Genomic DNA, 14,241 nt, shown 5'->3' on the forward strand with positions numbered 1-14,241 from the left:
ATTTCAGGCCAAATTAATTGCCAACTCCATTTCTCATTCCACAGATAATGCCTGACCTTTTGAGCATGTCCAGCGCTTTGTTTTTTTTATTTCAGATTTCCTGTAACTGCAGTATTTCAGTTTTTGGAGGCAACTTCATTGGGAGAGGATCAGAAAATTTCTCAAGAGCAGCAACACACATTTAATAAATCATTAAAGATCACTTTCCACACTAACAGGAAAACGAAATTAAAATTATTCGGAAGTTTTACCACTTTATTTCATGATGATTGGACAAAAGACACGAGTAATAAAGTTAGTAATGGTTACATCATGCTGATCATATACTGTGCACTGTCCTTACAGATTAATTACAGCAGTTTACAATGGTCATGTACCTGAAAAAACACTGTATGGAAACACATAAATAAAACCAGCATTTCTCTTCTCTTTTAAAAAAAAGGGCTTGAATATTTTTACACTAGAGTTAAAACACCAGCAGTAAAACATCAAATAAAAATAAGTGCACAATACAAGGTGTGCACGGTGAGGCTCACCAGAAGATTGGTGAACGTGGCATTTAAGGCATTTCTAAAGCCCCCCTTTCTCACAAATATTTCTGAATTCAAGACACAGCATTTTGGAATGTTTCTGCTTATGTTCTATTTCTTCAATTCCCTTGTTGGAAAAAAAAACACACGCAAGTTCACTTAATTGACCTTCTCAAACCCAGTGACCAGCATTCCAAAGTTGTCTGCTCACTTGCAGTCTGCAACAATGATGAGGTAAGCATTAAAAGGACAATAGACAACAGACTGCATTCCTCACCAGTCATTGCAAAGGGCCAGAGATTACGTTAAAATAAAAGTTGTGACATTAAAAATGACCGAAACCATGACAACTACAAAGTCTAAATACTGGCCTAAAAGTTGACAATATCACACAGTGACAGCGAGAACTTATTTTCTTTGCAGGTGATCTAGATGCCTTTCACAGAGTAATAAAACAGCACACTAACAGCAGCACCACCCACGTAAATGTCAGAAAGGCATTCCTCATTCCCTCTGTTGTGGTCACCTCTGTCTGACCACCTTTCAGTGATTTTATTTTGGTGGTTGTCACATTCCAATTCCCAGTGATACAGTGCCCCTTTCTATTCCTAACTGTGCTCTTTTCAGCTATCTCCTTACAGGTTTATAGAATGATATGTATTTGAATGTTACATAATATAAAGAAATTCTGTGAATACACATTAGTTGTTAAGGCGGAATTAAAAAAAAGACACCTTCTGTGGATTTTTAAAAAAAAGTCAGGTGATAGGGCCAGAAATAAAATAATTGACACCACTGAATAATGCCGATGACAAAAATATCACAATCTGAATCAATGCACATTGCAGAGACCAAATTTTACAGCAGACTAGACACATTAATGGCCACTCATGCCACTTGCAAAATCCTTGGCATATTTCATGAAAGCAAAGCTCATTTTCCGCAAACCTTTTCCAACAGCCCATTGTAATTTTAATTTAGCTACTGGGCACGGAGTTACAGCAGTAAACTTCCCACCTGTGCCCATGTACTTTCCATTGGTCAAGTCTGCAGGTGGAGCACATTACAGCAAGCAGCAGCGAAGGAGAAAATTATATTATGGGACTGGCTCAGTAGCATGCCACATGTAATACAAAGCTCTTGGGTTTTTTTTGAGTGTGATCGCCAACTGGACATCAGTCTTTCTCCATTAAATTTAAAACGTAGGCATATTTTTCCCTGTCCAAGACCATTAGAAAAAAATGGACCACCAGCAGGCCACATGCAATCTCACAAGTGTTAAGTGAAAGGTATCTGTTACATATTGGTCCATAGTACATACACTATACACAGTGGGCATCAAAAGTAGGAGATTATTTCTGCATGTGGCAAATTGTAACACCTAAACAGTTTGAGTCTTTACATACAAAAATATAGACAAATGGAAAAACAAATTCAGGAAATTATATCAGCTTGATTCCATATTGAGTTTCAAGTGCCAGTTAATGAAATGCAATAAAGATTCCCTTGGTTTCTAGGATCTCAGCGCAGAACCAGGGGTTACCTCTTATGCAGAGTGAATGAACACTGCATGTTTGGGGAAAAAAACTTTTTTCTTGATGGAGAGAAAGGAGCAAGCTCCTTATGCGAATGAAAACATTTGATAGTTGAGAAACGTTGCATTAGCAGACTTTATCTAAATGACATTTTGTTTTCTTTTCAGAAGCTACAAAATAATCAAGAGATTCTATTTATTTCCTTTTGATTGCAAACCAAAATATCTGAACTTTGATGATTGAAAAGCAGCTGTATTTATGAGATTCTGTTGTGAAATACAGGTTTTTAAAACTTAAAATGATTTAGAACTATCTAAAAAGTCCAGAGCAATTGAAGGTGTGCTGCCTTGACTTGGGAATATTGAAAGTAAATTTATTTTTTTAAAAAAAAGGTGACATGCAAAGCTATCTCTTTCCATCTAGCTGTACATCATTTTGTCTGATGAGTTCATTTCTTTTATAAAAGGGATATAGCATTTTCCCAAAACAACACGTGTTGGCCAGTTCAGTGTTGCAATATATTTAATCCTTGAAGTAGTACACAATTAAACATAAACAACACAAATTATTAAAAGCAGAGAAACAAAGACAGTCGATGCTTATTGTGTCTCACAATTTGATGTGAAGGGTCAAATCTGAGAAAATACATTGGCCAGATTCAGTTCGCAGATAGTAAACACTACAGATTTAAGTCTTCTAGTTGCCTTAAATAAGAAGAGCCTAACCACAAGTTCTTAGATTATGAAGCAGAATGATTCAAAGAAGGCAGCGGGTACTATCAGCACCAAATTTCACAGGTTCAAGTATGACTGAATTAACTGTGTACAGTGTAGTTGTAGCCTAGGACGTTTTGATCGTTTGGTTCGCTTGTGAGATCAGCTTGATATACTGCAACAAAACATTTTCAATATAAAAAGCAATAAAAGTATACAAAAATAGAAAATAATTACAGCAATAGGCATGGCCTGTTCATTATTTGGCTGGACAGTGTAATATTGTGGGATTATTCAAGGCGTCTTCTACTAGTTGAAGTTCCTGACGATCAATGATTACATCCTTTATGCAGCCTATGAAACCAGTGCTGTAGGCCTTTGGCAATCTGTTTCCAAGTGCTAGCTTCTCAATTCCACCTGGAAAAAATAGGAACAATTATCAGTGAGAATTGTGCACAGCACGCACCACAAAACTAAAAGCTTTACATGGTATGCATTGCCATTCCAAGCACTTTTGCTGAAGGCAGAACCGACTGAATTAATGGACATATTGCATTACAGGCCTAAGAACTCTTGGTACTAATGACATAGATCAATTCAGTTGAATTCTGATTAATGTATAATATAGCTAGTGTGTTAAAATGGGTTATGCTTAGCTCAGGATGTCTGAAGACTGCATGTTTTAAAAAATGCATTTACTTTGGAAGCTGTAAGAAATTGTTTGTTCAGCACATTTACAACCGTAATTGTCAATTGCACTTTGAAACTGGCACATCTTCAATCCATGTCAATTCTTTGTACAGGAAACTCCATGGAGCAATTAAGAAAGGAAACGGAGTCACTAGCATAGACGATATTAATAAGTGTGTATACGGACTAACTTCAAAGAGAAAATCTATGGTACTCGATAAGGATTTAACTCCAAATATTTAACTCCATATATTTTTACATGTTTTCTTTTTCTAGTGGAACATGAAGGGCCTGAATCCCACTATATTTAGACCAAGCATCAATTTTGTCAAGTTTCACAAAGGGTTTCTCTTCATGGGGCCTATTGAGAATTCTCGCCACATCATCTCACTCATTAACCACCTACTGTGCTGCCATGACACTCCTCTTGTGCAATGTTAGCCCAGGTCCTTATTTGCCACAGTCAAAAGAACTCACCAGTCACTAGATATCCTGGAATATGCTGATCTGCATCTTTGGCACCCATGCCACCTTAAACTCCAGCCAAAAATCTGGCCAAATGTTGACGTTGACATTTATTGATATAACCAGCAATATAATGGTGCAGCATCCCCACACACATAGCAGGCATGACAGACACTTCCTAGATGCACATAGCTCCACTTTCTTGTCCTCATCATTTTTAACCACTAGGCCACGCAGCTTATCTTCTTTAGCCACATCCCATGCTACCACTGCCTCTAAGTCATCATTACTGTGCCCCAGTGCACACTGGAGACCAGCATCTTATTATTGTACATGGGCCATCACATACAAACATTCGGGTAATTTCAGAGAGCGTTTATTTCTTCACCAAAAGCAAACACTGGCAAAACAAACAGAGCATGCAGTTCACCTCCACAACTCAAAACAAATGCATGATGATCAACAACTATTTTACAGTCCACAATTTCCTGCTGCACCCAGCTCTCATCTACTGGGACTGCGTATCAGTAGGTCCTGTTTGGCTTGTACCACCTACTGCAGGTCTGTCATGAACAAGGACAGTTTCTTCCTCCTCCTCAGAAGATGACACCCATTCTCTGTGTTCCTCAGTATCCGGTACATCACACCGTTGCCTGCCCCAATGTCCTCCTCTCATTGTCTGCCCTCTATAGGGTGCAGCATGCTATGATGATAGAGTGCATTTGGTCCAAGGTATTTTTTCAGATCCACACCCCCCAACTCCCCCTCCACTGACTGATTCAAGCATTTAAAATATTCCTAATGCCTGCTCCATCATTGCCACTGTCATTAGATCATGATGCTCATCGGAAGAGCCAGCACAGGCAGCCTGGGCCAAATGGCCTTCATCTGGCCATGACAATAAAAGTAACAATTCTGTGATTACTGCATGCAAAGTGCCTGGGCAGCAGCATTGGAATGCTAGTTGTCGCTGCTTCCCAAAGTGCACCTTTCAAGTGCAGCATTGGTGACATGAGGGTTCTGAGAACCTGGTGGGTGTCAGATGCCCACATCCATGGACACAGTGTGTGTGCAGCTTGTGTCCATGCAGCATCTCTGAGACATTGTTGTCGGGTGTCACAGATAGTGGCCTGGAGGAGTTTGCGATGAGCTGAAATTACCAGGTACTCACTCTGGCTTTCATGTCAGGAATTACTGATGCCTCGTTTCTTCATGCTGGGTGCTTGGAAAGGAAGCTGCTGATTAATGAGGTAAGACTCATTGTTCATGAAGCTGCCAACCAGCTATAATCCCCGTGAAGAGGCATCTCATTACTTCCCGATGAGAATCTTGTCTTGACGCTCTCAACTGCGTCTGAAAATTCAACAATTTAGTCCTGACATGAAGAAAGGACTCACCTGATTTCTCCCAGATTTTATGCCATAGCCTATGTTGCTCATGGCACTATGAAAATCTATCCTAAATGTTCACAACAGAGTTTAAAACAATTTTTTTAAAATAAAGAGCTGGTGCAAATAAAGCTCAAAGCTAAAGCAAACCAGAATTCCTAGCCCCAAACAGTATTACTCCATGACTTCTCACTCAGATTAGCTTCTGAACCCTTAAACACACAAGCCTGTCAACCTATTCACAGAACTCACGCACTCTGGTAAATAAACCTTTACTTTGCCTTTTGAACTTAGGATCACTTAAAACAGAAATTAGCTCTGTTCCAAGAACATTAACCTGGCATCCCCTATTGACTTGGTGAGTTTATTTAGTGACTAGCTGAATCAGATAGGCCATAAGGTCATTAGCTCAGATCCTGATCCTCAAATTAGTAGTTATTACAGGAGGTGGTTGATACAGGCTGGCTTCAAAGTGATTCACGTGACCAAGGCGACATGCCTTGCCATCCAAATACTCTAAACATTTATACTAGAATTGTAAACACTGCTCATGATGGTTCCAACTTACCAAGCCAGAGAGCGCCATCGGTATCCAACTGTGTGGCACCAATAGGAGAAGAACCAGTGACAGGGGCTTCATTTCCCACCTGGAGTGTCCCATATCTGTGTATCCTGTTGGGTAACCAGAGCAAGGAGCAGGGCACTGATTTGAGTAACTGAAATAATACTGAAGACCCCTCATGACAAACTACTGATACCAACAATATAAACTTGCAAAAGGCAAAATCTGACCATCCCACTGGAATACTAAATCTTAGATCTTAGTTATATGAGGGTGGAAAGTAGAATTCATGATATTAAGGAAGAACACTTATCACATTCATGTTAGAAGTATTAATGCTATTTTAAATGTCTTAATATCTTTGTTAAAATAATGGAAAAAGATAAGTCATTTGGATACATCATGCATTTAACAACTAGGATAACAAATAGAAATTTCTAATCAATTGTCTGCACTCACATTTACCGTCCCCAAACCACAATTAGTAACTATTGAAATGAAAGGCAATATGCATGTCAAATGTACCTGTTAGCTTTGATCTTAATCCACTGATTTGTGTTGACTGGAATTGTAGACCGGAGTATGACCGGCTTGGAACCCAGGTCATAGGTCATCTGCACATACCCATCTACTACAGCCAGTGCAATGTAATCAGATCTCTCAGCGATTTTCCCACTCCACAGAATCAGTCCCTGCGTTGCTTCTGTTTTGATGCTCAGTTCAAAGTAATTCATTTGTATCGCTTTTTCGCTAAATACAGAAACAAAAATCTTTAAGAACAGATTCAGAGATTCAAATCTTAACTTAGTGCCAGTGCTAAACATTCACTACAAAGTATCACGTTTTGGGTCCACTAACTCCTCTGTCACTTTGACTCATCATAAATGATCAATTCTTAATTTACATTAAAAAGGACCAAGAAATTGACATTTTCACATACCCAGTGACCTAGATTTGTGGCTTTTGGGGTTTGCCTAGAAGGATAAAGAGATAGGTTATAGCCAGATTCAAGGAAGTTGGATTTAATTTGCTGTTTGCAGTTCATTTGAATGTTTTCGTGTACAGATTTGAATATGGCTTACTGGTAGTCAAAGCAGAATATTATGTATAAGTATAAAGAAATGGTTCAACTAAAGGGTTTGGAGATGCCGGTGTTGGACTGGGGTGTACAAAGTTAAAAATCACACAAAACCATGTTATAGTCCAACAGGTTTAATTGGAAGCACTAGCTTTCGGAGCGCTGCTCCTTCATCAGGTGGCTGTGCACTACACAACTGTAAGACAGAATTTATAGCAAAAGTTTACAGTGTATGTAACTGAAATTCTACATTGAAAAATACCTTGATAATTTGTTAAGTCTCTCATCTGTCAGAATTACCATGTTAGCTTCACTTCTTTCATATGAATCCATGTAAGAATCTGTTAATTCATTTTTTAGATTAGAATCAGTCTAAACATTATGGCACAGACAGCAGCACACAGGGGGCTAACACCTTCAACACATTATCTGTGCTGACGCCAATTGTTAAAGTTAACCTGAGAATGTACTTTTTAAAAAATGTTTTGTGATTTACATATGAAAGAAGTGAAGCTAACATGGTCATTCTGACAGATGAGAGACTTCAAGGTATAATTTCAAACAATCAAGGTATAATTTCAGTTACATCACACTGTAAACTTTTTCTATAAATTCTGTGTCTTACAATTGTGTCCTCCACAACCACCTGATGAAGGAGCAGCGCTCCGAAAGCTAGTGCTTCCAATTAAACCTGTTGGACTATAACCTGGTATTGTGTGATTTTTAACTCAACTAAAGGGAGCCTTCACAACAGTGTGACAATATTCTGAAAGCCTTCCGAAAATCCTAAAAGTCTTTAGAAGACTTTGCCATAGTTGGAGAGGCACCGGATTAAGAGGAGACTGATAGAAACAACAGGATATGAAGCACAAGTCTGTAAATGACAAAAGCAGTCTCACCACCAATCTCCTGATGGCTGATGAAGTGGGAGGTAGCACTTCATGAGACAGCTGCGAGTATGGTTATCCTCTGGGCCTCCGTGCGATGCCCGTAAGGATGTTGAGAGCCAAAGTTCAGGACACAGCTAGTCATTACCATCACTGAATCTGCAAACCATCAGCTCCATGTAGCTTCAGTATCCTTGCCAACAAATAGCACAAACTCTCCTTATTGCACAAACTCTGCCTTATTGCTAAAACAGATCTTAAGAAAATGCTCTGCATTCAATTCTCAGATGCTGTTTTAGAGAAGTTGATGGCATATTGATAGGTGTACTTAATACACCAAGTACTAATCGTCTAGTTAAGCCATCTTTGATACATGCCACTGAAAACCTGGTATTGTGTTTAAGTAGTATCATATTATTATTGTTTTTATCTCTCCACCTCTGAGGCTTCCAGCCTCATTCCTAATGAAGGGCTCCTGCCCGAAATGTCGATTTTCCTGCTCCTCGGAGGCTGCCTGAACTGCTATGCATTTCCAGCACCATTCTAATCTTGATGCTAATTATATTATTGTTAGGCATCTTGTTATAATGCTGGTGGTTTTGGTGGCCCAGTTTCTTTTAGGAAGAGGTAACCCCAGTCACATCTTTGTCCAACAAACTGAGGTGCTGGCAAATGGACACTCTCATGTGCAACCAGATCGCCATAAGTTCTGAAAAGGAGTCATACTGGACTGGAAACGTTAACACTGTCTCACTCTCTACAGTTGCTGCCAGACCTACTCGGCTTCTCCAGCACTTTCTGTTCTGACCTCATAAGTCTCTCTCTTTTTTTAAGCATGCCAGACGGGGTAATTCCCAGTCGGAAAACCCACTGGTGTCAGTAACAGGATGAGGAGTGACAAACTATTTACTTTGGCACAAAGGTTTGTGATAATGTAACTGCCTAAACAAATGAAGACAAATAACCAAAAATGACTAAAATAGGCCTTCCATAATTTAACAGTGTACTTTCCCCAATCTTAATGCTGACTAGCAATACTGGATACCTGCATAAAGTGTTTCATATCCTGCACATTAGAATGGCAGGAAATGTCATGCCTTACAAACCCGAAATAATGCAATTAAATATCCATCTGTTTGAACTGGATGCTTTCTCTGCTGTTGGTTTCACCCTCTGGAAAATGCAAAGAGGTGAAAATGAACATATCTCTGTGAAAATAGGGCTTCCACCCATTTCCTGTTCCTGCTCATGTGAATACTGTCTGATTTTGGGGTGGTATCCATCAGAAAATCTGGGCAGTGAACTTAAGAGGGTTAATAGACCACATTGGATATTTGCAGTGCCACAGACACAACATCCAGAGATAAATAACATTTAAAGACCAACCAGCATCAAACACAACATCAGAAGGCCTTTAGGTTAAAGAAACTGAGAGCAATCTGCTGTACAGCCTGTCAAAGCTGTAAATAGGTTTAAATATCACAGAATCAAATCTACATCAATAAAGTATTTATACAGGAATCCTGGTGGTCTGATTTCAAGATTCATAAAGGTTCACAGTTTAGAACCATACTGTCAGTGAAAGGCAAAAACAATTAGGTCTTATATCTACTGAAAGCTACAGCATTCTACAGGATCAACAAGCCAGGGAGATGTGCAGGTTCTTTGACTATTTGGGGAAGTTTACTCATCTAGATTGCAGCAGGCTACATGCTGGTACTTGACAGGACATGATAAAATGAGACCTAAAGATTGGCTTTCATCCAATGAAAGTTTTTTTTAGATTAAGTTGCTTCAAACTACTAAATGACAAGTGGGAACAGGGAGACCAAGGATAGAAAACTGAAATTTTTAAAATTCCGTGAAGGAAGAATTAAAATGGCTAACACAGAGGAGACTGCAGAATATATAAAATGAAGATAATAAGAAAGGCAGACAAGTGTTTAGTTCGAGTGACAACTAAGGCTTATATTAGCAGTTTCAGAAGGGATTAAACAAGTGAGGAAATCAATTGAGACATGCAGGTGGTGAACTGTGCATTCTGTTCGTGAACTGGGAGAATGGTAAGATGATGTAAAAAGTCTATTTTAAACCATAAAAACTCAAGTTTATAATAAAGACCAAAATAATGAGAGAGGAGAACACACTGAAAAGAGAAGAGAGCAAAAGCCCAAGTAATAAGAGAGAATATTCTACCAGAAACAGTGGAGGAAGCAGAATATGTAATAGTGATTAAAAAGAAACACATGCAAGTATTTCAAGGAAAACATGAAAAAGGGTCAGGAATGAGTTGACTGGGTGGAGCAAGCTAACTGACCTTCATTAGAGCTGTCCATACTAATAATAAAATACAGTGTAATCTTGTAATCATTTCAGTTTTGTTAAGTTCAGCATTTTGAGGCATTATGTCAAACAAAAAATAATTTTAATCATCTATATCTAGAATCTTGAATGCCAGATACTTTAAACCAATCTTGACAAATAAGTACTATAACTGCTGCTTTCTTGTTCCAGAGCGGAGGAGGTTTGAGAGTGGGGATGTGAGAAGGAAGAAAAGGAATCTGTTTACAATGGTCAAAACAATTTGCATTTAGCTAATGCTATTTGCATCCCTGCAACATCCCTACCACTTCCTAGTCGATGTAATGCTTTTGAAGTGTAACCATTGTTGTAACGTCAGCAATACATTTAATTATGCAAATCTTGATTATTTTTTAACAGTGTGACAGATTCCTAATCCAAAGCAGTTGCGTGACTATCTTTGTGAATTCACCAAATGGTATAGATATTTACGTATGAATCTAATGAGCTGGAAAATCCAATCATATAGCAAGCTCAATGTAGCTCTCACTTCCTTTATAATTGTACCCAAGACATCATGATGAAAGCCACCACACACAGGAGGACAGACAGAAGCAGTGAATGTAAGCACGGTGAAGACTCACCTTTGATCTGAAGGATAGTCCATGAATTCAGGACTTAGGGGGCAGAAAGAAGAATGCATGCATGCAGTAAGTAGCCATGAAGATTGTTTAATTGCTGAATCATTAAGGGAAAGCTAGACAGCACAATCTGTAAAAAGCCTCAATCAACCAATACATGTAAAGTCTAAATTAAAAATCTGAAAACACCAAAATAGACATACAGTGGAACCTGTTTCTTCAGTTAGTACACTTGAGGTGGAAAGTGATCTTAATTTGGCATTCCAAAAGGAAAAATCAGGAAGCAGTGATGTCGTCATTAAAGGTAAAGTTTAAGAAAATTGGAAGTAAAGTGTTGGAGCAGTAATGCGGGGCACAGCAATTTGGATATAGGGTGCACCTGCATTCCAACAATGCAGTGCTCACAATAGCATTCAAAGATGTGTGGGGCTAGCCTGCCTGTCAACCACTCTTAGCTGCAAAAGGTAAAAAAAAATGCAAATCCAGGAGGAAACAGGACAGCTAAGAGAAGAAAAGGAATTTTTTTTTTGTACTTTTTAACTATAGGCAACAAAAATCTCTCCAAAGAAATGGAATTGTCATTCAAGGCACTAGCCCAGATTGAAAACCTGAATTACCAATTTTCCAACCTCTATACAATAATAGAATAGATAGACGGAAAGAAAGAAAATTGACTACAAGATAGTCTCCTCATGGTGGCTCAGTGATTAACACTGCAGCCTCACAGCACCGGGGACCCAGGTTTGATTCCAGCCTCAGATGACTATGGGGAGTTTGCACATTCTCCCCTCTCCCTGTGTCTGAGTGGATTTCTTCCAGGTGCTCCGGTTTCCTCCCACAGTCCAAAGATATGCAAGTCAGATGGATTGGGCCATGCTAAATTGCCCATAGTGTTAGGTGCATCAGTCAGAGGGAAATGGGTCTGGGTGGGTTACTCTTCAGAGGATTGGTGTGGACTTGTTGGGCTGAAGGGCCTGTTTCCACACTATAGGGAATCTAATCTAATCAATTGCTCATTACTGAGCAAGCTGTTTTGACATGGCTGACAGCAGGGTTAAGGGAGCTTAAAACAAATTGTTGCTGCTCTTGGATCACTTTTGAGTGAAACCTGTTGTAAAGTGGGTATTAACCAAGGACACTGTCAAGATAGTCATGTGATCTCCCCAAATATCAATGGTCTACTGGCTGCCGAGGCTAAGATACAAAGAATTTGTGAACTATTCTTCACAATATGGGACCAGCTGGGAGATAGTTAGCAAGAGGACAAATAATGTACAAGCACAGTAACAATCAGAATAATTTCTCTCCAAAACAAAAATTACGCCACTTTCAGGTATATAAGTGATAACATTTATACTTCCAACATGTATATGTTTTGAGAAGAACAGGTAAAAATGAAATCCTTAGTGATCAAAATTGCTTCTTGAATGTATTCTCTGAGGCAAGACAATATATCATTTTGATATATATGAATATTTAATGATATATTTGAGCAGATTTGCAGAATTAGTAGAAGGTCACTGACACAGCACATAAATGATATATAATTGCTTAAAGGTTCTGAGGGTAACGGTGCGATTGGTCTTTTTAACTGTTCAAGTTGAAGGACGAGTGTGATGCAGAAATGGATTACTCTTCATTTTTAAACTTAGTAATGGCATCTCCCCGGCGAGGTGGATAATAATAGTTACTGTATTGTATAGTTATAGTATTAGTAATAGTTACTTGATTTGGTAGAAATTTAATTTGTTCTGTAAAAGGTGATAGATAGCTCAGAGTAAAATGTTATTCCATGGATCTCAGTCATTAATTGCTGATTATGATCTATTGTGAAGGTAGGCAATCACATATTACTCATTTTCAGACAAAATAATTCTCCTGACTATGGCATTTATTGCTTTAGAAGGGACTGTTGAGCCATCTTCTTGGTTTGATGCAGCTCCTGAGCTAAAGGTATACTCTTACACAATACTCTTAAATAGGGAGGATTGACTTCAAATCAAGATAGTTTCAGGCCACACAATAGCTTTCCATCTGTTCAGATCCTATTCCGTATTTTCCAAACCTCTTTTAAATTCACTTGTGGTACATGGGTGTCGTTGGCTGGGTCAGCATTTATTAACCCTTCCTAAATAACCTTGGAAATGTTGTGATGAGCTGCCTGTTTGAACTGCTGTTGAGGAATTTGCCCCAGTGACTTTGAAAGAAAGGGACAAACACCCAGCTCAGAATGGTACCCGGAGATGACGGTGTTTCCATGGCATCTTTTTTCCTTGTCCTTCCAAGTATTAGAAGTTGGAGGTTTGGGAAATACTGAATAGGATCTGAACAGATGGAAAGCTATTGTGTGGCCTGAAACTATCTTGGTTTGAAGTCAATCCTCATTTAGCATCAGTGAAAGCTTCAAATTAGACATTGGCAAGAGGGGATGGATGTGAACTCTTCACTGGACATGTGCTGCTGTTTACTGTGTAATTCACCCAAAATCAAACAACTAATACAGAAAGATAAAGTCACCATTGTTTTACCAGACCAAATGGCTGCTCTCTGTTTAGAAAGAGAGATGACTGGTAGTGGTTTAACCTGAGGGTCACCATGTCTCAAGCTAGGGGAGATGTTGAGAAAGAGAGCTCTTTGTGGTAACATCAGCCGTTACAAGAATTGAGCATATGCTGTTGGTATTACACTGCATTGCACATCAACTGTCCAGCCAACTGAGCTAACCAACCCCATAACAAAGGATACGGGAATGTCAAAGGTAAATTAAGCATATTGCAGAAAGAGTTACTGCCATCCAGAGACATATTGGTGCAGTAGCAATGTTACTGGACTAGCAACGGGGACTCAAGCTGGTGGCGTGGATTTAAATCTCACCATAAAAACTGGCAGAATTTAAATTCAAAGAGTAAAGAAATGTATGGAATTGAAAGCTGGTCTCAATTGTGGTGGCAGTGGAACTATCATTGATCATCATAAAAATAAAGTGGTTCACTAAAACACCTGGATTTCTTTAAAAACTTATTTCTCTAATTGACCTGTTCAGGGATGCTATTACACACCTATGGAGCAGGTGGGACCTGAACCTGGATCTCCTGAGCTAGAGGTACTGATACTGCCATAAGGGCTCCTACTATTCTGCCATGCTTACCTGGTCAGACCTAGATTGATTCCTAATCCAAAAGGTGTGGTCAATTCTTAAATCCTTTCTGAAATAGCTGAGCAACCAAGTGTCACAAGAGATGGACAACAAAAAATAAATCATGAACAAAAATCATTGGTGTTAGATTAAACAGTGGAAGCTTGCTTCGCCCATATACTGTTTTCCAAATCCCACTTCCAACAAGATTAAAAAAAAGCCACCATTGTGCATTTCGACTGATTGTACTTGTTTTTGAGGAAATTCTTAAAATTAACTTTTCTTAGGCTGAATGGCTATCTATAATTTACAAAG

The 14,241-nt window shown here is 38.8% G+C and overlaps 1 protein-coding gene across 3 annotated transcripts in view; it reads right to left on the minus strand.

Moving 5' to 3' along the window:
* Nucleotides 1-228: 228 nt before the first annotated feature.
* agrn (agrin) overlaps nucleotides 229-14,241 on the minus strand; it is a 526,525-nt gene continuing 512,512 nt past the window's right edge. For all 3 annotated transcript variants that reach the window (XM_060852337.1, XM_060852336.1, XM_060852339.1), the window contains 3 exons: nucleotides 6,409-6,633; nucleotides 5,890-5,993; nucleotides 229-3,195 (listed from right to left, as the gene is read on the minus strand). In XM_060852337.1, coding sequence (XP_060708320.1) covers nucleotides 3,038-3,195; nucleotides 5,890-5,993; nucleotides 6,409-6,633 — 487 coding nt within the window. In that variant the 3' untranslated portion in view covers nucleotides 229-3,037. The remainder of the gene's footprint in view (nucleotides 3,196-5,889; nucleotides 5,994-6,408; nucleotides 6,634-14,241) is intronic.

This window comes from Hemiscyllium ocellatum, chromosome 37, assembly GCF_020745735.1.
Source record: "Hemiscyllium ocellatum isolate sHemOce1 chromosome 37, sHemOce1.pat.X.cur, whole genome shotgun sequence".
Taxonomy (NCBI): Eukaryota; Metazoa; Chordata; class Chondrichthyes; order Orectolobiformes; family Hemiscylliidae; genus Hemiscyllium; species Hemiscyllium ocellatum.